This window comes from Pectinophora gossypiella, chromosome 7 (assembly GCF_024362695.1).
Source record: "Pectinophora gossypiella chromosome 7, ilPecGoss1.1, whole genome shotgun sequence".
NCBI classification, from domain to species: domain Eukaryota; kingdom Metazoa; phylum Arthropoda; class Insecta; order Lepidoptera; family Gelechiidae; genus Pectinophora; species Pectinophora gossypiella.
In genome coordinates, this window is record NC_065410.1 from 4348696 (window position 1) to 4374206 (window position 25511).

General features: G+C 41.5%; 3 protein-coding genes across 3 annotated transcripts; 2 read left to right on the forward strand and 1 right to left on the reverse strand.

Moving 5' to 3' along the window:
* Positions 1–846: 846 nt before the first annotated feature.
* On the forward strand, positions 847–18350 carry LOC126368158 (uncharacterized). Its single transcript, XM_050012043.1, has 9 exons — positions 847–2375; positions 4016–4160; positions 6337–6465; positions 9955–10158; positions 10465–10608; positions 11015–11070; positions 11451–11563; positions 12568–12631; positions 16830–18350. Exons 1-9 carry the CDS (start codon positions 847–849, stop codon positions 17965–17967), a joined length of 3522 nt encoding a protein of 1173 aa, XP_049868000.1. The 3' UTR covers positions 17968–18350.
* Positions 18351–19336: 986 nt separating this feature from the next.
* Positions 19337–24454, forward strand: LOC126368273 (TLC domain-containing protein 5-like). The gene is made up of 4 exons (XM_050012170.1): positions 19337–19541; positions 21783–22011; positions 23216–23453; positions 24285–24454. Exons 1-4 carry the CDS (start codon positions 19337–19339, stop codon positions 24339–24341), a joined length of 729 nt encoding a protein of 242 aa, XP_049868127.1. The 3' UTR covers positions 24342–24454.
* On the reverse strand, positions 24447–25435 carry LOC126368231 (RNA-binding protein 7). The gene is made up of 2 exons (XM_050012136.1): positions 25249–25435; positions 24447–25160 (listed from the first exon to the last, which is right to left on the reverse strand). The coding sequence occupies exons 1-2, from the start codon at positions 25333–25335 to the stop codon at positions 24651–24653; spliced, it is 597 nt and encodes a 198-aa protein (XP_049868093.1). The 5' UTR covers positions 25336–25435; the 3' UTR covers positions 24447–24650.
* Between the last annotated feature and the right edge of the window lie 76 nt (positions 25436–25511).

The window sequence follows — 25511 nt, forward strand, 5'->3', positions numbered from 1 at the left end:
CCCAGCTACACTCGCGGCTTGACCTTCAAGGGGTTCGGCCGATAGGTAGTCGCAGCGAATCTGTGAATGCTATCTACGGCTATTGTCAAAAAATATAGAATACCTAAATTGCGCCGCGCGCGTCGCTGTTGCGGTGCCGCAGGGGCTGAATTAACTATTCTGTTTCTATTTACACACCTAGCTAGCGTTTCTTTAGTAACTTTTAACTACAAGTAGATGTAAATATCTACATGAAACCTATTTCTAGATTACTCATCATCATCATCAGCCGTATGACGCCCACTGCTGGGCATAGGCCTCCCCCAAGGATCTCCACGACGAAAGGTGGACCGACGATTCACCAGATCGTCGGTCCACCTTGTAGCGGGCCTACCCACTGAGCGTCGTCCGACACGTGGTTCTAGATTACTAGTAGACACCAATGAGTCTTAGTAGAAGCTCTGTGGTCAACCCTGGTGCCGCAGACGTTTGCTTCATGAAGGCGGTCTTAGGAAAGTTGGTGCTCAGTTTGATTCACAAATCAAAGGGATACCTTTAGTAACTTTATGCGGTGATTTCTAAAACAAGTGTAAATAGGTAAGTACTTAGGAGGTACCTATTACAAAAATATGTTGGTCAAGGTCTATGTTAGACAGACAGACCCCGATTTTCTCGCGTGGTAATTACAATATCCTACACGTGTGCTGTAGCGTCTCAAGGAACACACCCCACACATGTAAGGTGGTGTACACGACTCCCCATCGATTGGTCAGGGGCGCGTGGCTTACCGTCCGATCATTAACCCAGTTGAGCGGCGCGGCGCGGGCCGTAGCCACGCGAGCCGCCGCCGCCACGACACTCGCCGCCATGCAACTGCCCGAACAACCTCCGCCGCCGCTCGCTCCTCTCTGGGACCGGGTCCTCCGCGCCCGGGCTCTGCCCCCCGACCTCGACGTAGAACTCCTCTACATAGCCATCAGAGATCGTCTCACACACCCTGAGTGGGAAGTACGCCTGCACGCGCTCAGAGTCCTCGCCGATTTGCTCCCACTCTCCGGTAATGCCCTGTCATTCCCGTTCGATCAAGTCGTCGACAATCTGGGCCACAGCTCCCCGAACGTGCGAAAAGCTGCCCTAGATGCCCTGAAAGTGTTCTGCTCCCACTGCGAGGACCCCGATTGCGCCGCCCGCGCCATCATAGACAAGTGCTCCTACCACAACATTCGGCCGCACTCCGCGAATCTTGACACAAAAGTTAACGTTATCACCGGACTCATCCTCTCTATACCTTCAGTGATGGGGATTTTGAAACGGAGAAACCCTGATCTTGACATTTTCCCGATATTTGAAGTTCTGGGAGATAAACTATTTGATAAGATACACAAAGATGTAGCTCAGAGATCTTTATTGAAACTTCGAAGAGTTTGTGGGGCGAGAGATTATGTGAACTTTCTCTCGAAATTAGATCAGAAAGTCCAAGAGAAGTTTCGTCACCTCTGTGAAACTTACGACGAAGACTCGATGGATGTGTATTATGCTCCGAGAAAATCGTATCGAGAGAGTGGCCAGCAGCTGGTGAAGATCAACCACGTGTTCAACAGTCCGCTCTCTACTCCTCTTAAAATATCTACTGATAGTTCATCTGAGGAATCGTTCGTTCACATACCATACTATAGTAATAATTTTGGTAGAGTCATAATCGAGACTGAAATTAAATTTGACTCGGATACGGCGATCACTATGACCGTTTTAGAAGAGAATGAGACGCAGAGTGAGAATACCACCGCGAGTGAGGAAGACTGTGATAGTTCTGATAGGAATATGTTAAAGTATAGTGACGGAGATTCGGAAGATACCGATGTAGTGGTGAAGAAAGTGCGTTTCGGAGGTGAAAGTATCAAAATAAGGACTCCAGATAGCGAGAATCAAGTGACGAGTGAAGATGATAATATTTCTACTTCTAGTAAAGGAACGGCAATTGAAAATGATAATATAGAGGAGGTGTCAACGCAGGTAACTCCAGTTATAGTGAATAAAATGAATGAGATTAAACGGGAGGCGCCTGAGAGATTGAAGCCGGTGAAAAAGAGCGGTATACCACTGCCAGTTATTCAGACCAAGACACGTAAGCCTCAAGTTATAGCAACTTATAGCAAAGTGAAATTAAAATCAAAATCGTTGAGTGAGTTATACGACTATTTTAAGGCGAAGAATGAGATAGATGAGGGGAGGTTGAAGGAGGGCACAGGATTCGCCCTTACATTGACCGAGTCTCCAGAGAAGGTGCCTAGTCCCGTGGAGCCCCACAGGGAGGTGGAGGTGCTTCACAATTTGCAAAGGAGTCCAGTTGTATCTCCGAAGAGGAAACAGACGCGGCTGCATTTAGAACATGACGGGTAAGTAAGTCAAATTATCCGCATCAAATCTAACCTTTTGCAAATACGTCTATTGGGCTCTTCAATACTCTTCGTGGGTAAAGCAGGCAATCCTTACTGTATATTTTCCACAAAAGAGCTAGGAGAACAATAGGTAGATACCAAAAGTGCAACTAATGTAAGTATCCACTATGTACTATTATCCACCACTGCCTGTGGAAGAAATCTACTACTTAGACTAGTTAATTTCGTGTACTTATATGATTTGATAGTCTATCTTCTTCTCTTCTTCTATCGTGTGGGTAGTGAGGTGGATTACCAGTCTCATCAACCCTAGTGTCAGGGTTATTATTGAGCCGCCAAAGACCCCTGACATGGCTCATGTTACGACTATTTCCTTACATGAGTTATTAGTAACCTATCATTCTACCATTAGAAGATTTCTGTTTTTTTATTGATAGTCTATCATTTTACCATATTTTTCTCAAGATTTAATAGGTATTTACCTAAATATTAGTACACTTAGCCAACGAAAAGTAACTATTTCAATCAATTATTCCTTCGAATCAATTTAGGCTTAAATAGAAATCAATTTAGGGTGTTTGGTCACAGGCAAACTTAACTTCATTTTATAGACAATCAATTAGATACTTGCTTAAGTAATTAAGTTCTATAATTTATGATTATGGTAGGTAGGTAAGGTTTGTTTACTTATTAGATGCTTTTGATTCCTATTCTAGTAAATACAGGGTGTTAGTGACATTATAACAAAACTATGTGGGATGATTCAGGCCATGATCCTGAATTGATATCAAGTAGAATTTTCCGTCGCAAAGTATGGAACTGAAAAAAAATAAGTACACAAAAAATCATGAATTTTCCGACAAGAAATTCCACTTGATATCAACTCAGAATCATGGTCTGAATCATCCCCCTCAGTATTCGTTACGATGTCACTAACACTCTGTATAATAATGATTTTAATGACTGTCATGACTCACATATTGATTCGCATAAATACTGGTATCCGATGGATACTAATGAAATCCACGATACATTACATGGTCTTACCTTCCGTTACGACACCATTTCAGTGAGTCATAGTTAAGTATGTTATAAGGAGAACGATAGTGAAATGCCGAAATGCTTTTAAAGAAAATAATGCCTCATATAGCCGTGGCCATTTTTGGTGGTGGAAGCCGTGGTAGGCCAGTTGGTAGTTCTCACTTTCCTCTAACTTTGAGGTCGCAAGTTCGAATCCAACACAGGCCTAATTCAATGATTTTCGAATTTGTTTTTGAATTAATGTTTAGATCATAAATGATTATCACGTGCTCAGCGGTGAAGAAAAACATCGTGAGGAAACACATTCCCGAGAAATGCATTTTCGGTTTTCCCTTTACGGGATGGAAGGTCAGACAGACAGTCGCTTCTGTAAAAGGGACCTGTCAAATCTTTGGAAGACATGTTAAGCCGTTGGTCCGGTAACTACTTACTGATATTACTAGTGTTGACATGAGCCATTTGGCTCAATAATCGGCTCAATAATAACTCTGACACCAAGGTTGCTAAGTTTAGTCATCCACCTCACTAACCTAACTAACACGATAGAAGCAGAATATCAGATATAAACAATATATAATTTCCAAATTTGTGTATAGCTTCGTGTTGAACCTGTTGGCGTCATCCCCGCGAGCGGAGGCGGACTTATTGTCTCCGCGTCCTCCATCCCCCCTGCGGGCGCGCTACGACTGGGAGGAGATCGGTATAGTTCCACAACACGTAGCTGATCAGCTTCATAACACGGTAATATACAGTAATTAACTTATACAATAATACGCATATATAATATAAACTCAAACAAAGGGAATTCCATAGTATCTGCTTACCGATTGGGAAATAACCATGGGGGAGGGGTTAGCAGAGACTATGGAATTCCATTTGCTTCGATCCTGACACACTTCTCTTGCTTCCTCCACATTCATCAATCGTTTCATACACGCACGCCGCGGGTTCAGAATAAATCGTACTAAACCTTTTCTAAGGACATCCCTAATTGGTTATTTATACTTACTGGACATTTTTACCAACAACTAAGCAGAGCTGGTGAAGAGTGGGTGTATGGTATTATACACCTCTGCTTACCCCTACGGGGATACAGGCGTGGTGCTATGTAATATGTTATGTTGTTACTGAACATTTTTAGGTACCTCCTGCTTTTGAAACACGTAAGTTTAACGTGATTGATTATAAGATTTACCGGAAATGGCATTAACTACTTAGCCGGACAAATGGGGAGCGCAGTAGGGCTCTAGCTGCACGCAGAGCAAGGAAAACGGGCCAAGCGCACTTGAAAATTGCCACTGCATTTAATTTTAATTTTCCCTTCATTGTTAAACCAAAGTAAAAGTGTATGAGTAATTATGTAAAAGCCTTGTAAAATTATGAAAAATAATTTATAACGAACGCTCGTGGCGAAATGTATTCAACCTATTTCTGAATACGTATTATGATGCGGTATAAATAGCACAGTATTTCATGCCCTGTGCTATATTGTATTGGTACTACGCAGTGTACCTTGATTAATGGATTTCCCGTGTGAAAGTGACTTGCCGTAGAAAGGTACCTATACAGGGTGTTAGTGACATCGTAACGAATACTGAGGAGGTGATTCAGACCATGTTTCTGAGTTAATATCAAGTGGAATTTTCCGTCGTAAGATTGACGATTAATTACATTTCTTACAAACAAGCAATTTCAATATACTTTGGGAAATTCCACCTGATATTAAATCAGAATCATGGTCTGAATTGTCCCTCAAAGTTTTCGTTGCGATGTCACTAACACCCTGTATGTATTGCCAATGTCTTCGTAATTAATGCGGAACTGAAGTAATAGGGATGAATAAGTTGATACTTATATAAAATATCACATACGTTTTCCGCAAAGGCAGACAGACTACGGGTCTCCATTTGCTACGATTTTAATCTTTCAGTCCTTTTTCGTCCCATCCAGCCTTATCTTATAGCATAAACTCATTATATCCCAAATAGGGTATTCAGAGCCAAAATGAACGCCAAGATATCGCAAGATGAACTAAGTACCCATACCTCACAGAGTTTTCTGTCAGACCAACGTGATAGCTGGCGAGCCGTATCGCCGTTTATAATTGTCGCGCCAACTGTGTTAGTGAAAACTGCGCTTAAGATAAATTAATAACTCATTGGACTACCAATGAGTGTACTACGTGTGAGGTAGTGTACTAACACTACCTATCATTATTTTACTAACATATTTTAAAAGTGCCTTTCTTCCTACTATCAATTATGGAGTAAAATCTGATATAAATGTAGTAATTAATAAATAAAATTATTATTGGCGCAAGTCCGGTACCAGGGTTCGAATCATTCTTATCAAGGTCTCATAATCATAACTATATAGGCACTACTAGTACTACTAAGTAGTTAGTTGAAAGGATCCTTAACTTTGTTTCGAACTTTTGCAAGTTTGCGAATCGACCACTAACTTACATCTAAGTGGTCATTGTCACATTGAACCTGATTTCTCAAATTTAGTGGTATAGGGGTATATAAGTATATATATTTAGTGGCGAACCCACCACGTACAACTTTACGAAGAGAAAAAGCGTGGTTGAACATTCACCGAGGAGCTCGGTGGCGCAGCGGTAAACGCGCTCGGTCTGCGACTGTTGAAGTTAAGCAACTTTCGCAAAGGCCGGTCATAGGATGGGTGACCACAAAAAAAAAGTTTTCATCTCGAGCTCCTCCGTGCTTCGGATGGCACGTTAAGCCGTTGGTCCCGGCTGCATTAGCAGTCGTTAATAACCATCAATCCGCACTGGCCCACGTGATGGTTTAAGGCCCGATCTCCCTACCCATCCATAGGGAAGGCCAGTGCCCCAGCAGTGGGGACGTTAATGGGCTGATGATGATGATGATGAACATTCACTATTGTCTAACAGGAGAACTGGATAGCGGCAGTGAAGGCGGCGGACCACCTGCACAGCACTCTCCTGGATGTTGAGAGCGTCAGGAGAGTGGAGCCTCATGCCACCTCGCTGGTCCAACACATGTGGGCGTTGAGTGATGCGGTCAGTTTTTTTTTTTTTTTTTTTTAATTAAGATGGGTTTGCTCTTGACTTCGTTCTTCTACAAGAAGAAGAGATCGACGTTGGAACGAGCTTACCCAGAAAATGCCTATAATGCCTATGTTAATGTTCATTGCACTGTCTGCAATTTCGTATCTAAGTAATTGTATCTTTCATTGCACTTTTGTATTCTTCAGTGCACTGTTGTATCCCACGGCTTACCGTTGTTGTATTCCATATATACGTACTACTTTTGGGTTCTAAAAATATTTTAAATAGAACTAGGCAGCATCAGTAAAGAGGGCGGACACCCAGCACTCTTCTAGAAATTCTGGAAATGAACTGCATCAGAATGCGACCCCATACGATCTCCCTCGTCTCGCACAAGGTGAACGTTGAGTGATGCGGTCGGTTACTGTTCTTTGCAGTATGAGCACTTTTGTATCCTTCACTGCACTTTTGTATTCTGCATTGCAATTTGTATCTTTTATTGAAGATTTATAGCCTTCATTACACTTACTCAACATTGCACGTTTGTATATTTCATTGCACATTTGTATTCTTCAGAGCACATCTGTATCCTTCACTGCGTTGTATCCAATACAATTAAAAGTGATAGATGCTAGACCGAATAAAACTTAACCAGAGTAACATTTTGCACGTTTACATACCTAATTTACAATTTATTATAACCGCGACAAAACAACTTTATTTTATAAGCATAATCACTTAATACCTAACTACTAAGAACTTTCTATTTTCTTACTTAAATCTATACGAGTGCTCACCTAAACGTTTTCCAGTAGGTATAAGTAGGTGTACTTACTTGTCTTACAAAGTAAAATTCATCACGCAAGGCTTGAATCACCCGTGCCAGAAACGTTTAGTGACCGAATCCATCGCATAGCATGATATTTCCAAGAGGTGATCGAACTTCTGCCCTCGCTATTTAAATATAAGAACTTATATGTACTTACTTACCTATATAACACTGGCCAGTAAGGAACACAAAAGTAATCGCTGAATTGTTTATTCTGTCAATGGATTACTTACCTTACGCCCTTTTTATGGAAAAGCCATTTCTTTGTCTATTTACAAGCGATTGTTTCTGTCTCATAATCTTATCCGTATGTCGGGGGGTACCTAGGTAAGTTAACTGTATGAATGAACTGTCAATTAATATTTTATAGCAAACTAATATTACAAAATACAAATATACTTTAATGCGCCAAAATAAAATGAAATAGTTACAAAAACCCAACCCGCATTGGAGTAGCGTGGTGGAGTATGCTCCATACCCCCTCCGGTTGATTGAGGGGAGGCCTGTGCCCAGCAGTGGGACATATATAGGCTGTAAGCGAATATTATTATGGACTACGTAGGTAGGTATATCAGTTCCATGGGTACGTAGCTGCAGTTTTATTTTTTTATTCTCATTTAAATTAGGTATGAACGACCCCCGTGGTCTAGTGGTTGAGCTTTGGCTTCACGATCCGGAGGTCCCAGGTCCAAATCCCGGTGGGGGACTAACAAAAACACAAAAAAACTAAAATTACTTTGTGAGCCTAAGTTTGGTTAGAATATTGCAGGCTGATCACCCGATTGTCCGAAAGTAATACTTATGATCCCTGCTTCAGAAGGCACGTTAAGCCATTGGTCGATTTAACCGATTACTATACTTAGGTACTGACTGACATTCAGAATTTACCTTTGAACAGTTTTATGACAGTAATTAAACGTACATTTTGTAAAAAAGGTTATTATAAGGTTAGTGATTATTTAGAAGATATGAATGCATGGAATTAACTGTCTGGGAACTGCTATTAGACAGCCAAAACCCAAATTGTATATGTAACAATATTTTATGTTTTTTCAAAGAACATCTAGGGCCCTGTGCCGAGGTTTTTCTTGCAGCTTCTTTTCTCCGGCTATACAATTTGCAAGAAGCTGTAGTAGTTTTAGGCGGATGAGACGTTCGTTATGTAAAAAAATGAGGATTTAAAGTGTAAATATGTTACCTACTGAATAAAGGTATTTTTGAATTTGATGTACCTAGGGTAGTCGTCATATGAGTCAGGGGCCTTTGGCGGCTCAATTGTAACGTCACCAGGGTTGATCTGGTTGTTATTCCTCGCAACCCACACGATAGAAGAAGAAGTTAGGTATGCATCCGTTATCCGGTGAAATTAAAGAAATCCTGTTTTTCGTAGCATACGTAGAGTAATAAACATATTTTTTACCTTACATTTTCCACAGCCATAGGGGCACATACATACCATGATTAAACACTATACGATATTGATAAAACAGTGACTTTTCGGAAATATTTGCATAGTAATGTACCCTGATATTAGTTACAGCATAACGGGAGTTTCATACCGTGTTCAACATCAACCATTATGCGCACTTTAAAAGCTGGAGCCTTCATTCTAGAAACTACACTGTAATTATATTACATCGAGGTAATGTTGTACATTTTTAATGCTTGTGTAGTATTAAATGTGCAAGATAATCGTTTTTGTGGCAGGCGTGGAATAATTTTCTGTAATAAACATTAAAAGGATAGTTTTCTGGAATTCAGACTCAGATATCAGATACTACCTATTTCGAATACGATTTTTTATAGAAATTTCGACTTCCGAATACATTCCGCTTAGGAATGGTACCGAAAAGTATCGGCGTCGGAAGGACGTAATATACGATCTCGACGACCCGATTACTCTAGCCATAGAGGCAGCCAATCAGCTCGCGACACCAAACACTTCAGGACCCCGATACCGACCCCGCCGGCGTGGCCGACGATTTCCCTCATTCAGCGCTTATCGCTATCGACCCACTAGGGTCGATTAATTCTTTCAAATATTTTTCCTCTCAGACGACGCCCTGACCCTAGGTTCGCGCCCAACTAGGCACCCTCAGGCCTGTTGTCTTAAACGTTGTACCGGGTGAGAGCCTTCAGCACTCCCCATTTGTCCGGCCAAGTAGTTAATGCCATCTGCGGCAAATCTACAATAAGTCACGTCAACAAAAATAGTCTCTGTTACCGCGGTCCTGTGGGGTTGCTTCTCAAACGAGAAGCGCCGGTCCGAACCTCGGTACCGAAGTTTTCAGTAACACAGTTGGCTCGACCATTATAGACGGCTCACCACCTTTTACGTTGGTAACAGAAAGCTCGGTGAGGCGTGGATATAGGTAGGTTCACCTTGCGATGAATGTACCTCTGACTACCCCAATTTGGATACAGTCGTGAGAATTGTTGTGTCATAAAATAAGGATTAAGTAATACTACGTATAGAACAGCAACTCTTCTCTCCTCACCAGCTGCTGAGCTAGGTTTACCTCACCCCAATTCGGTCTAACTTTAGTCTTCAATCGTATGGTCAGACGTTACACAAACAGATGCGCGTGTAAAACAAGGTTTTTTGTATGAAGAGTCCGAGTAGTGGTTATGTTTAGTACCTAAGTACCTAACTGCTGCTGTCATCCCACCAGGTGACAGCAGCAAGAGCCCCGGCGGAGGGCGCAGTCTGCGCGCTGCTCCGGAGCGCCAGCAACGACTGTGCTCGCGATATTCTACCAGCCCTGGTGTCCCGCATGGCCCGGGAGCCCCTGCCCGCAGCCCTGCCTCATGCCCTGCTGCAGAGACTCGCCCTGCATCACCTAGTCGACCTGGTGTTCGATCCTGCTATGATTGGGGTGAGTCGCCTACAGGTACCCTCGGGGCCCTGGTTCTATATAAAGCCTGACCCGACTCTAAGCTAAACTGTGACTCATATTAAGACATTAAGTCGAAACTTCTTCCACTCAATTCGGCCTCAGCGAAGGATTTTGGTATTTTAAGAAGACATTTACATCTTCGACATGAGGACTTTACTCGCTGGAAACAAAGGATAGTCACAAATTGACTTCGACAATATCCCCATCGGGAATCGAACCAGGACCTCCAAAACGTGAGCCCCTGCTAACCACAATTATCGCAGTTAAACCGCCACATCTCTCCAGGTGACTGGAGACGTAGACAGAGTCCAGAACGCTCAGCTCCGAGCCACCATGTGTCTCGCTAGGGCGGCGGGTCCTGCAGCGGTCCTCTCTGCAGTCAGGAGACGACTCGCTGGCACCGCGAGGGCTGACGTCTTCTGCAATAAGGTAGTGTTTAGAAAACTACTTATTTTATTTACCTTTTGCTTTTGAATGTAGGTACTTATCTCTCTTCTTAAATAGCTCGTCAGCTCTTTTTGGTTCTAAACTTTCTGATATAGATTAGAGAAACTCCCTGTGATGTAACATCATACTTAGGTAATTATATCTATTGAGACTATTTACGACCCTCGGGAAATGGGAAAATAATTGTCATTAGTTCGACTACTACTACAATTAACCAATGAATCTAACTAGTGAGAACAAAAACGCGTAATTTCAGTTTATTTTCGTTGCTTAGAACATTCTAGGTTTATACAGGAGCATTATAGGTACCTATCTACCCCGCATCTTCAGGATTCAGCTTGTCTAACCTGAAGAAACTAACTTTCACAGCTTTCATTGTTTGTTACAGCTAAGAGAGCGACTTAGCAGACCGACGGAGAATATAAAACCGATTCATATAACCAGGTGAAGTGACGCCTTATTTTCGTTTTTCCTTATTTTATGATCTGTGTTTACGTACCACGAACTTTGTTTTGTCCGAAGGCACGTTAAGCCGTTGGTCTCGGCGGTTAGCCGTAAAAGACCTCAGAGCCCCATACCCCAGTGGTGGCCCTAGCAAAATATTTAGGTGGTGCGAGACCACAAAGTGTCGCCCCTGAGCCCCACAAAATACAAAATCCAGTTGCTCCCATCTAGATACGGGATTACTGGCCAGGATGGACCAGTCTTGTTGAAGCCTGTGCCCAGTAGTGCGACGTATATAGACTGTTTATGTTTATGATGACCTTATATGATTTCCGTCTTTCCTTCTACGTTTATTACCTAACGAAGTCGTTTTCCGGCAGGAGTTCTCAGCTGCCAGTCCCGGTGAGACGCCGAGCGCGGTCCACCCCGCCCCCCGCAGCTCCTCTGCCTCCCAGGAGGCTACGACCACTGCCCGATTCTGCTCCACTGCCAAGTAAGTGATGCTCATATTGACTTGTATGTGTCGCAGGTATTATAAGTATACCTACCCAAAAGATAAGGCCGCCTATGTGTTCTTTATTACTGTATCTTTGTTCTGCTGTATGTGCTTATTTTTTTAAATCAAATAAATTAGACCAAATGGAAGAGTTTTGACATGCAAGAAACTATAAACTATTTTCAAAGAGCAGTTTTTGGTCTGGGGGGTATGTAGCAACTATGGAATCGCACTGCTCTTATAGAGGTAAAGTACGGTCACCAGCATTGATTATACTTACACTTTGGTACCATGTCACATTAACTTTTTTGAGAAATTGAACTGTAAGTCTCACTAAATGTCAAATATGTTAGTGCGACAGAGTCCTAAAGTGGGTACATTATATTGCTCATGACTGTACAAGACAAGTTTTAAACAATAAATTACTTAGCTAAATATTACTTTGTTGACGGCATGACAGTCGCGTGTACGATGCAATCGAGCGAATGCAAAAATGGTGTATCTGACCTATTCATGCCAATCTCTCAATTGTGTATTCAACTACTATCGATCCCGATTATTTAAGCTTCGTTTTATCTTCTTCTGTTGGTAGAACGCTTGCCTCTCACTTTGAGGTTGCAGGTTCGAATCCAGCACAGACACCGATGATTCTCGAATTCGTTTATATCATAAATGACTATCACGCGCTCAGCGGTGAAAGAAAACATCGTGAGGAAACCCACATTCCCGAGAAATGCATTTTCGCAGATATGTCATGTGACCTAACCTGTATTGGGCAGGTTTTCCCCGCGCGAGTTGGAAGATCAGACAGACAGTCGCTTCTGTAAAAAACCGGACCTGTTAAATCTTCAGGTTAGGTAAGCGGACCCTGTGAAAAACGGGAAAATGCTAGGGGGATGATGATGATAAACAAGACTAGTGTGTCAGGATTGAAGGAGATGGAATTCCATAGTCTCTGCTTACGATGATCTGATTATAATGATGATCTTCTCCTGTGACAGGTATCACTCAACCAGGGAGAGATTACGTGCTGAAAAGACTGTCTCCTATACCCCTGAGCGACAAGTAAGTGTGATCATTTATTTCAACAATCAAAACATGAACACAAATGTAACACTAAAGAATTTATTACTAAAGAGTTAATCCCCTGCCCACTTAATCAAAGGGAGGAGGGGGCATAGCGAACTCGACCACGCTGTTTCATTGCGTGGTGGAAGTGTTTAAGCAAGTAGCTAACCCATTTGCCAAAGTCTTCAAGTCGCCCGACTAGGCTGAAAGACATATACACCCTTCAAAAATTACTTACTTAGGTACTTTATTTTAGGAACATTCATGAAGATGTTGGCTGTAGTATTTTGAACTCCAAAATTACGCAAATTGGGTCGTGTACGGTCACGAGCATTAATATGTATACACTTTGGCACCATGTCACATTAACTTTTTTGACAAATTGAACTGTAAGTCTCACTAAATGTCAAATATGTTAGTGCGACAGAGTCCTAAAGTAGGTACATTATATTGCTCATGACTGTACTAGGTTCAAGATAAATTATGAAATTCTGATTACTTAATACTAAATAAAGACTGATCTAAAACTAACGAAACACATTTTCTTTTTTCTATTTAAATTACCATTTTAACCACGAAAAACGTAATAATAAGTCCAACATTTTATCACGTTTTTCTATGACGTCACAGTATGCTTTTTCATACAAATTCCATAGTAATTTCGTGTTTTGACGTTTAGTAAAAAGCATCTGTATGAATAGTTGGAAAATAGCTTATTGAACATGAGGTAAAGGCAAGGCCTCTGACCCTAGGTCTAATAACAACTCATCGAGTATATTTCCTTTATTATTATCCATTATTAAAGAGTTCTGCCAAGGGCCAGTAACACCACACCAAAGATGGTTGCCCCAATACTGGTTGAAAATTTATCAGACCTTCAATTATCATTCATTTAAAATTCAGTAATCCTTTAGCTTTCATGAAGTTCAAAGTTCGATTCGATAGTTCAAGTGTTTTGTATTGAGCAATTATCTGCTGATATAATTAAATATTGCTTAGGTAGGCCAAGCCTTGGATGGATCGCCTAGGTAGGCCTTGTATTGTGGGAAAATGCACATCTGCGTGGAAGGGTTTCTGCTTAATGTCATTATCACAACTGATCAATGGAAAAGCCACTTGTTCAACTTGGTTTTTTCTTGGATTATTTACATTCGTCCCACATCACCGATTCCCGTTTTTGATCGCAGTTGTTGTGTATCGGACTCGATCAATTCTTTTGACACCTAACACACTACGCTCAATCGCTCTTTGGCAGACCTTGATCCTGGAGTTTTGACGTTCTGTCAATGACCAGGTCTGGGCACCGTAGGTTAGGATGGGATCTCTGATGTGGGACGAAAAGCCGCCAGACTCAAATGAGATTGCACCCTGGGCGGTGGGTACGGATCGTCACGCATTGGGTGCCTCATGACGGGTACAGGCGTCGTGGTAGACCTCAAAATTCAAAATTCAAAAATATTTATCTTTCAAAATTGGCTTACAAAGTTAGCGCTTTTTGAACGTCAAACATAATTAAATTACATATTATGTAACTAGCTGTAAAACTACTACCACATCGGAATCTGTAACGCTGAGGGAAAGACGTGGCCAGAAAACCTCCCAGCACAGGGCCCTAGTCCTACTGTTTCATGTTTTCCTTTCTTTTCTTTTAATCCAGTTTGTATTACATCATTTATAGACTTCGAAAGAGATGGCGTGATGACTTGAACGCTTGCCGGAGAGACTGTGAAAAATGTTCTTTCATATTTTATTATTTATTTAGCTGGTTCTTTCTGGAATCACTGCAACATATCTTGATGACATTAAGCAAGCATATTTATTCAAAGCCTCAGTCACGAAAGGTCCGCAATAAGTACAGTAAACGTTAGAAATGTTACGCGTAAATTGTTTCAGTAATTAACACTAAATTGGGGCAAGTAAGTAAGTATAACGCGACATGCCAACATCAAACGTACAGTAATAAAATATATTTTTATTTCGCGGTCTGTTCTAGTTTCGTGAATAATTATTCCGATTGAGACGGCGATGTTATCTATGGCAAGATTGAGATGGCGTTGTACAGTTCAATTCAATTCAATTATTTATTATATTCCATGTAGTACAATGGAACAGGTGAGATGGAGATTGTGATGTGTTGTACAGTTTTAATATGAAAATTACCTTCTCATTGCCCGAGTTCATAATTATTCAAAAATACGATGTAAGTGGCAAAAGCATACTTATATAAAAATAATTATGTTGCTACCTATATTACTTCTTTTTATTTTGACTAGAATAATAATGGGTGGAAGATGTAATTATTGCGCCTGGGTGTTATAACAAGGGTCACCATTGATAGCCAAATACAAAGATAAAAGATACATAATTAATGTCTGTTATCCATTTAAAATTCAAAGGTTAAACGAAGGGACAAACTGTACAGAGCCATCTATATTGTTTTTAAGGAACGTAGCTTGGAAAATCCTTCATTATACCGAAGTCGGGAGCTAGTCACCCCTATAAACCTGTAACTAACATGTAATCGATAAAAGAAAATGACGAATACCGCCAAATGGCCATGACTTGGCGATTTCCGAAAATGCGTAAGAATTTAGCCTCGGCGAAATGTCAAGAGGCAAACGGTTTATGGCACATCATTTCCTTTCGCCTAAGGTGTTCATAAACATGAAACCACATGGAACCTCCACCTTATAAAGCTGACAACTTTGAGTGACTGTCGTTGCCAAGCAACGTAACTGTTTCTCCTTTGTTTTGGTTTTCGCGAATCGTAGTTACACGCAACGTCAACAGGCTGTCTTTGTTAGATACCTCATGGATAAGCTATACCGTTGAAATCGTTGAAAGCTTAATTGGTTGACGGTGACTTCATATCTTCAAATTACCATCATGTCAGTTAAATCACCTTTTAGGCTTTCCAGGCCACCAGACAGCCTATAGATGAACGTTGATTATATATAAATGTTTCAACGCGTAGCATACCGAAACGATTGAGACCTATCAAAATGGACATTTGATTATCAATTCAATAGACTCGTATAGCGTTGATCACGCATTCTATGACCGGTACAGTACAGAAATAATTGCGTGCCACTACTAACCCACATTTTGAAACTAAAATTATTGGTCGACATCCATTCTAGAGTTTATGGCGACCTATTTACCATATCGGTGGATCGCTCCACTTCGTGATCGGTAAACACGGCTAATAGTCTCAAGATGTCGAGCAAAGCTTTCGAATAGCTGGGCGGTCAGTTTGTTGCGAATTAATGGGCAACTATTAAATGCTAATTGCTTCCTTTCCTTCATCTCTGGTTGATTGATTGGATTCGATAAGGGTTAGGTCACTGCTTTGGTTTTGACTTGCAAATCTGAATATTCTAGAAACTTTCTTTTGTTCATACTCCAGTTTATGCATTCGTTATTTAAAACATGCCGGTTTTGAAGCTACTCTGTCTCGCCGTCTCATTCAAGAGTCATTGATAAATGGCTTTTTTTAACTACCCGGCGTGGTTCCAAGGATCGGGGTAATCTGCATAATATGCAGCTACTAGTGGGTTTATCAGCATGTGCAGTGCAATTGATCGTGAGGGTGTTCCGGTGAGTGGTGTACCGACGCGAATCAAATCGATTCGAATAAGTTAGACACGCTAACTCGAGTTGTACTGAAGGAAACTCCACATTGGTTTAGCAGGGGCGCCTTTTTTTACGTAATTTATTGTAGATTTGCCTTTGATGGTATTAGCTTCTCTAGTTTGTTAGGTTCAAAGTTAAATAGTTACATTCCACAAAGCGTTTGGTTCAAATACTTACCCAAAACGGTGAAGCCGCGAACAAATTAGCTAAAAATACGCATATCGATCGATTCAGACAAAGTTAAAGGAAGGTGATTCAACTTGACTCATCGAGTTTAGCGTTGAACTCTAGTGGTTCCTGCTTATGTGGTGGCAGCACTAGATGCGACGACAGTAGGGCGCCAGTAGTCGCGGAGGCGCCGCGGCGGCAGGCGGCGCCATGTGGCTGTGCTGCTGCCCACGCCGCGGGGTCGCTCCCGCGCCCCCCGCGCCTCCCCTCGCGCCCGACCTAGTTGCTGACCTCCCCTTACACACGCGGTAATTTCCTCACCCACTCACCAACTACAAAACTTTACATAAGTATATTCAACCAAACAAAACATTAACAATCCTTTCCTTTACAGAGACTCGAGCGCCTTCACGAGTTATGAAGACGAAAAGAAGCCTTTGGACGAAGAGAAAAAATCTCTAGAGAGTGTCGTCTTTGGCGAAATCACTCAAATTGATATTCCCGCAGATGAAGTCGACGATGCACCGCCGCCGCCGCGGTCGCCGTCCATTAAAGTAGAAGATTACTCGGAGAAGTCGAACCCATCGATACGAAGCGTTGAGGATCAACACCACCAGGACAATGTCTCCAACGAATTCGGATCTCAAAAATCACTCAACACGGAAGTTCAGCATTCAGGCGGAACTCCGGTTAACAGACCTCGGAGCAGAAAATCTTTACAGAGTCCAATACCAGCGAAAAGCAGAAGCACATCTCCTAGTCCAGTAAAAAGTTTGAAAAGCGGTAACTTGACACCGGAGCCGATTAGTGACGTGTACGATGATCAACCGCTGCCGTGCGAGAGGGACGTTCGCAACGCTCTGTCGGAGTGCATAATCCCGGCGAAACACGAGGACTGGGAGGTGATAGTGAACAGTTTGGTAGAGGCAGAGCGGCTGGCGGTGGACCCGTCAGCGCGCGCGCCGGCTGCGAGCTGGCGAGCCGTGGTGCGCTCCGCGTCAGGCCACGTGCGCTCGCTCCGATCTAGAGTTGCGAGGACCGCGTGCTCTACGCTCGGTGCGTTATTCGAACATCGCGGCCGCGTGCTTGATCCCGAACTAGAAGACGCCGCTACTGCTCTACTGGAGCGATGCGCTGATGTGAATAGATTTTTAAGAGCCGATGCAGCATCGGCGTTGGTTCGCATGGGTTATGGAAGTAATAGTGCTCGAGCGGCTGTAGCGCTGGCGCGACGTGGGGCATCGCACCGCGCGGGCCCCGTGCGGGCCGCCGCGGCTCAAGCGTTGGCTAAACTAGTTGAGCACAATGGCCCCGGGAGGATCCTCGACATGCCTCCGGAGCCCCGCACTATACTGTTGAGGGCGTCCGGTGAGCTGCTCGGGGACGCGAGCCCTGAGGCCCGCGTCCACGCCCGACAGCTGTGCCTGGCTTTGTCCGAAGACGTCCGCTTCCACCCGATGCTTAAAGACGCAATGCTGCCGTCGCGCTATCGAGCTATTGAGAAATTCGTCGATAAACTACGATGTCGATGAAGTTTTAGGGGAATGAAATCACAGCTTCCGTCCGGTGTGATCAAAACTTTGGTTTAAATTGTGTTTATGTAAAGTGTACCCATGTATTGTTTGACTGTTTTGGATCAGTGAATTTCTAGTAAGAAGTAAAACTTATTACGGGAGTGATTAATTTTACTACAATGTAATGACTTATTCTTTACATTTTAATAATACTACCTGACTTATTGTACTCAGGTATTGTTATTTCACGAATTTATGACTGAATTGTGCGAAAGGTATTTTTGTAGAGGTAGATAAAATTTAAAGCAAACTGTTATCCTCCAACGGAGCGAACTTTCTATAAATCATTTATGTTGTAATGACATGCGGTTTATAAAATTTTAATAGTAATTAATTATAAAGACATAGACGAATAAATAAAATGGAGTTTTAATTACACTTTTTAATAGTAGCTATTTCAGCTACAGGATGTTCAATATCCGATATAAGAACACAAACGATCTGACCGCTACAACTACATTGATTTAATAACGAATATTTCTTAAAGTACTTTAGTTAGTTACTTTAGTTAATCGAACATCCTGTAACCTAATTCGTTTGTTATCATAGGCATCGCACCGTACCTAATACAAACAAGTCTCGCGTAGGTACTTATTATTCTGTCATTCGACTAATTACTCTTGTGTGACGCACAAGCAGTAGTTGGATGAACCAAGACCACGCCTATTCCCAGAAGCAGTAATAATAACATCACACTATTCCGACCATATTATACTTATGTTAGAAAGATTCGAACACAACACTCATCATCTTCTTACTTATAATTCGCGGACAATAATGTTAATAGTACATTTACAAATAAATGTTAACAACCTAACACTGTGTAATCATAATGTACCTACCTACTGCTGTTTTTTGTCCCCAATAAAATAAAATCAAATCTTCATACACGGTCACCGGTTTAGAGCCCACCCTATGAAACCGACCTTTAGAATTTAGAACAAATTCAAAAATATCTTTATTCAGCAGGTAGTAGGTACATAGTTACACTTTGAATCGTCAATTTTTACATAACGAACGTCTCATCCGCCTTAGATCCGCCTAAAATTGGCCTAAAACTACTGCAGCATATCCATAGAGGTGTTGTTTCCGAGTTTTCGATCACTTCGTATTGCAATAAAATCTCTATGACTACGACTCGGGGGTGACAAGCCACTGACAAACGCTGAGGACAAACGCCATCGCCTTCATGGGTGCAAACTAAAACATAGCACTTATTTTACAAAAGTTTTATACAAAAGCAAAGTAAAACAAAAACAATGTTCACCGACAATGAATCTTAGAAGCCTCTTCCAGTCTCCCGCGTCAAGCCGGTATGGGATGCTGAATGGCAGCATTGCCTCTGTCGATTCTGCTGAAAATAGCATCATTCCTGTTTTGGAGTTTGTTGTACTTGAAATGCGCAGTGGAAGCACCAGATAGAGAGCCGGAATGGTGGTCAAGAGTGGTCACTTTGTTGCACAGCAGCATCGCTTCCCTCGGCGGCGTCTGGCAGTGCGGAGTCACCGGTCTGACCAAGTGCAGTTTCACGAGTATGTCTGACACAATGAGGGATTTTCCAGGTTGAGTTCACCAACAATATAGACGGCGTAGTACAGCTTTTGACGTGATAATTAAGTAGGTACCTATTTTCTCATTACTCGGGTACATAAACATTACAAAATACAATGTAATGGCAGAAACATATATTAAAATAATTGTTCCTTGATATTTGGATCACATTATGTATACATAAGTCATGTTGCTATATATTTTGCTTCTCTTTATTTTGATCAGAGTAATGCATGGGTGTAAAAAAGGTCATCATTTATACCTAAAAACAATGTTAAAGACGCATTATGTCTGTTATCCACGAAATTAGAAGTTTAGACGAAGGAAAATCTGTACAGGACTATCTATATTGCTTTTGAGGAACGTCGCCTGGAATTTCCCTCATTCAATGCCAATTGCGATTTAAATACAGATCTGTCTGTACCTCAATAGGTCTCGAAGTCGAGCTGACAGGCAGTCAGATAACCCCTACTTTGCGCTTTGAAAACCTATACTAATACGTCACGCGAGCTTGACGAGTAGAGTGAGGGTTTCTAGCACATTTTAACGCATAATAAACGTAGAAATCCTGCTCCATTTCGTCACCGTTTGGGACGTATTGGAGTAGGGAAAGTCTACGTACGTAACTGTGTAGTCAAGAACTTTTAGGTTTATCAATGATCCGATTCAAGAAGTCTTAAGACTCTTCTTCATATCATATTAGCAAAACTGTAGGTAGTATTCATTAATTGTGAGCGTTGGGCTCACGATCCGGAGGTCCTGGGTTCGATTCCCGGTGGGGACATATCACAAAAATTACTTTGTGGTCCCTAGTTTGGTTAGGACATTACAGGCTGATCACCTGATTGTCCGAAAGTAAGACCATCCGTGCTTCGGAAGGTACGTTAAGCCGTTGGTCCCGGTTACTACTTACTGATGTAAGTACGTAGTCGTCATATGAGCCATGTCAGTGGCCTTTGGCGGCTCAATAGTAACCCTGACACCAGGGTTGATGAGGTTGGTAATTCACCTCACAACCCACACGATAGAAGAAGAAGAAGATTACTTGTTTTTTTATAAGTAGCGTTCCAAAAGCTTTGAGATATTCATCAAACCGTTGCCGGAAAAACCCATCGCTTGCTTAACTAAACATTAGGTTCATGGAAATCTTCGTCAAGGGCTAGCCTCGACCGTCTACGCATTGTTGACTTCGTCATGAAGGTCGTTTCATTGTAGGAGAGTTCCTGCCCTAAGTAAAATAACAGCCTGGTACATTTCAGGGGGGGTAGTCCTTTGCATAATAAAGGCTTTTGTATTTACGATAGGTACGCTTAATACCTGAAACAGTTAAGCACGCAACTGTGAATCATTTTCGAATAGATACCATGTTGTCTTTCGATAAACGTTATCGTGTTTACAATTTAAAAAAAGAACTTACTCTATATCGAATAGATTTTTAGTTTGTGACTTAATCGTGGTTAGAATCGTCTTTATCGTCGGATAGCCGTGGTAGCCCAGTTAGTACAACGGTTGCCTCTCACTTTGAGGTCGCAGGTTCGAATCCAGTACAGGCCTAAACTACTGATTGTCGAATTTGTTTTCGAATTCATGTTTGGATCATAAAAGAAGCTCAGCGGTGAAGGAAAACGTCATGAGGAAACCCACATTCCCGAGAAATGCATTTTCAGAGGTATGTGACCCAACATGTATTGGGCTAGTTTTCCCTTCGCGGGTTGGAAGGTGAGACAGGTCGCTTTTGTAAAATACCGGACCTGTCAAATGTTCAGGTTAGGTAAGCAAGATAATGCTAGGGAGGTGATGAATCGTCGTTATACAATTTCAATAAAAAGGCGTTAGATAAGTGCAGTGTGAACACACCGTAAGCGAGACGGCCGTGCAGTACCTATTGTATCGAGATTGTATGGACCGGCGTGGCGCGTCGGCCGGTCCGTCGATGCGTTTGTATGAACACACTACGCGTTACCGGTGCGCACATTCGTGTGGACAGCGAGACACAGCTGGCGTGTTGGTAGCACATTCGTTGGTACAACTTTCGTGATAGCTACGCGTGTGCGTAGAGCACGCCTCGAGGTTCCATATGCGCATATTTGGGTCTAGCAGCTGAAGTGTTAAACTTAGTACTTCTAAAAAAAACATTCATCATTTTTTGGCAAAAAAATCATTGTTTGCCGAATTGGGCTTTTCTTAAGATTTGTAACAAATATTTGGAATATTTTTTCCAGCACCAATTGGATATCGGCACCACATCCTGATGCTCTGGTCATGGGGCTACTTCGCCTTCGACCTGATGTGGTGCCTGATCTACTGGCCGGATCATAAGCTGATGTTAGTTCATCATATGAGCGCCCTCGGTGCCGTCACTTGGTATATGAATAAAGAATACACTGGCTGTACCTTCTCTTGTACCCTCGCCTTGATGGAGGTTACGAACCCTCTGTTGCAAATGCGATGGTATGCATATTCTTTACTCTTAAACTCTTTAATTCGTAAGCGGGTCAACTTATGCTGGACAGCTCTACAAACTTGTTGATCGTCCTCTTATAATTAAAACCTCGTAAGCTCTTTTTTGAACAATCACATTCTGATGTGATATTTTTTTAACAAAACTTCGCAATAGACACACTAGTTACAATTCAGGTAAAAAAGAGAATGAATCAAAACTTCACCAAACAATTTCAGACATATCTCCCATTCGGAGCGTCTTAGCAAATTGATATTTTTGTTCTATGGCGACTTTCTCGAAATACGCGGGGTTTAGCCGGAATTCCGGTTTTTTTAATAGGATTTGGAGGGAGCGGCGTCTCATACAGTTACGGTCATGGTACTTTGTGGTGTCTATTTTTACCCGGACTTAAAGGCCCCATGTAATCCTGGAATGCACGGGAGTGTCAGCGTAACGGGTAAAAATCCTCAAAGGAATGGGATCTCTCCGCGAAGCCGGTGAAAACCCCAGGAGGCTTCTGAGCTTCTGGGAGGAGTTAGGTTGGCTTACGTAGTCAACAATAGCACGCATAATGGGCCATCTCAGAGTCTAAATGAGGAAAACAGAGCCCACTAACTAGCTAACTAACCCGGACTTAAATTAATTGAAAGGAAACGATGTTGTTATAGAAAATCACATCAGAATGTGGTATTTCAAAAAAACGCGCTTTCGTGGTATTCAATATGAGACAACGGTAGGTATATTTCTCGGACGCGTGGAGCCGCAACAGTCGCGAGAATCGGACCAACTTACTCTGGACAAACTCAACAAGTTTGTAGAACGTCTCCCCCAAAGATGGGTAGACCAGCGCCGTGGACAGCGTAAAAGAAGCTTCAAGAAAAAAACACCACCCGCAGTCGCCACTTGTCGACAGGTGGCGACGGCTGCAGTAGCCTCTGCCGTTCACAACTTGCAGTTCGTCTGTAAGAACCCTTAGTTTTTAGACATTTCTAAGCTGCTGCGCCAACACGTCCTTGGGACAGGCTTTCTGTCCTCTTGCAGTAAATAATTCAGGGCTTCAAAACGGTTAAAGTACACAAGCCTCTGTACCATAAGACCCAAGAAATCTGTACCATAATTTCACACCGGTATAATAACGGAAGCGTAACCTTAACCGCTTGTATAACTTAACCGCTTTCAATCCCTGAAATGAACTGCTTTCTCTGTTCTTAGGCTCTTACGAAGCGAAGGTTACGGCACAACGATTATGTTCTACATATTAGAGGTGGTATATCTGGTATCGTTCGTGGGTCTGCGCGGGGTTCTGGGCACCTACCTGATATTCAAGATCATGGCAACCGATATCTTTGAAATGGACGCGAAAATCATCTCCATCGTTTTCTACATCGTTTCAATCGCATTAATTAGCGAAATATTTAGCTACGTCATATACAAATACAAGAATAAACTCGTAAGTATAAATGTGTGTTACGTATTTTTCTTTTTCGGGAGATTAATATTTTCTCTCACCAAAGGAGATTGACCAAAAGTAGTCCAAATGTCCAACATTAACGAGTCCTATGTACCGAAATAGACCATTAAATACTGAGTAATAAATACCAAACCGCAGTCAAAAATATGCTGTCAGCAAAAAGTTATGGCTAAATTAAAAATCACGTTTTTTAATGGGAAAATATTCTCTACATCATTGTTATGTAACACCAGAGTGCAGAGTGTGTGGCAAGACGAATCAAACAAGCCCAAACTCAACATTGTTGTGTGGTATTATAACAGAGTTCCTTTGTCACCTCCTTCCAGCTCCATATTCAGACCCTGGATATTATGTAGAACCAGAGAGCATGTCAAGACAAATCAAACAACCCCAAATCAGTTTTTAGCCATAACTTTTCAATGATAGCATATTTTTGACTACGGTTTGGTATTTATTACTCAGTATTTAGTGGTCTATTTCAGTACATAGGTCTCGTTAATGGGGGATATTTGGATCAAGTTCCATACAACTTTGGTCAATGTCCTTTCCTACCAGTAGGTAGGACACTATTTGTAGCCAAAAACTGTCCTCAAATAAATCGATTTGTCTCCAGGAAAAAAATTAAGTGCCAAATTAATAGTGTCTCCGAGGTACAATACTCAAATGCAGTTGAATTATTTTGGGACTACAAGTTCTATGGAATCAGAATCACTCAAGATGAATAAGTATTACATAGAGCAAATACCTCATTAAGTATTATAATAATACTTTATGAACACTATTAAAAGTTAATTGATATTTTGTTTTCAGGAAGAATTTCAAGGAGTTATCTTTGAATTGGGAATAATATTAAATGATCAGGTATGATCATAATCATATTATAATTCAAAGGAGAAAACATAAATATCGAGTTTAGTTTTAAAAAATATTGTATTGTGACGTGTGAAACATATTTAAAATAATACAACCATGTAAAAATATGTCTTACACAGTTTAATTAAAGTTATATTATATTAAAATGGTTTTTGCACTATTAACACCGCATATAAATATGCATGTGACAATATTTCTTTATATGTCTGTACAAAATCGTTTAAAAGTTTTAGTTCATATTGATAGAAATGCAATTTCCTCAAGTCTTTAAAAGATATCATTTCAAGAAATGGTGGCCAAATATCAGTCTCTTCTATGATAATTACCTTTCTTATGGTTTCGTCTGTCTCTCCAACCGGACTGGTTGCGGTTGTCTCTGCCTTTATACTCATTATGGTGGTCTCTAGGCCGGAAGTCATGATGCATCTTGTCTTTACCTCTGTAAGGATGATGTCTGTGTGACCAGTTACCTTGTAGACTGGCCATTACTAATTTATCATTCTCCATGCCTCTAGGAGTGTGCACTGGTCTCAGATCCTCGCCTTGTAATTTATCTGCCATATCTGCAAACTGCTGATGTATGTTTGGTTGGAATTCTAACATTGGTTCAGGCCCAGTGCATCGTATAGGCGGTGGCAATAGTCCCATGCGCCCCCGCGATTGTAAACTCAATGTTTTATGAAATAACGCCGTTCCTCGGAACAAGTTTATGGCGTAGGGTACCGACACTTCGTGGCAGTAGGTTATGAACGCAAAGTTCTTCTGTCTACCGTCCCTGTCTCTAGCTATTCTCACTTTCTCTAATGGTCCAGCCTGTTGAGAAATACAAAATAATCAACTCAAGATCGAAGAACGAACAACAAAAACTAGCAAAATATATAAACGACAGAAGGAAACAAACCTGCAAAAACAATTCATATAAGATTTCTTCCGTCGCTTGTTCAGGCAAGTTGCCACACCAGAGAGTTTTATTATCTTCCTCAATCATCTTGTAAATAGAACATTTACACAAATATTCCAATATTTTTCGAAATTTCCGAAAATCAGCAAATTATTTTTTTTTTGTGGGTTTTTTGAGCAATCTACCAAATGTCAAAATGACAACACTATGAATGAAATGGAATTACCTAAGATTTAACGCGCGCAACTGAGACGCAAGAATAT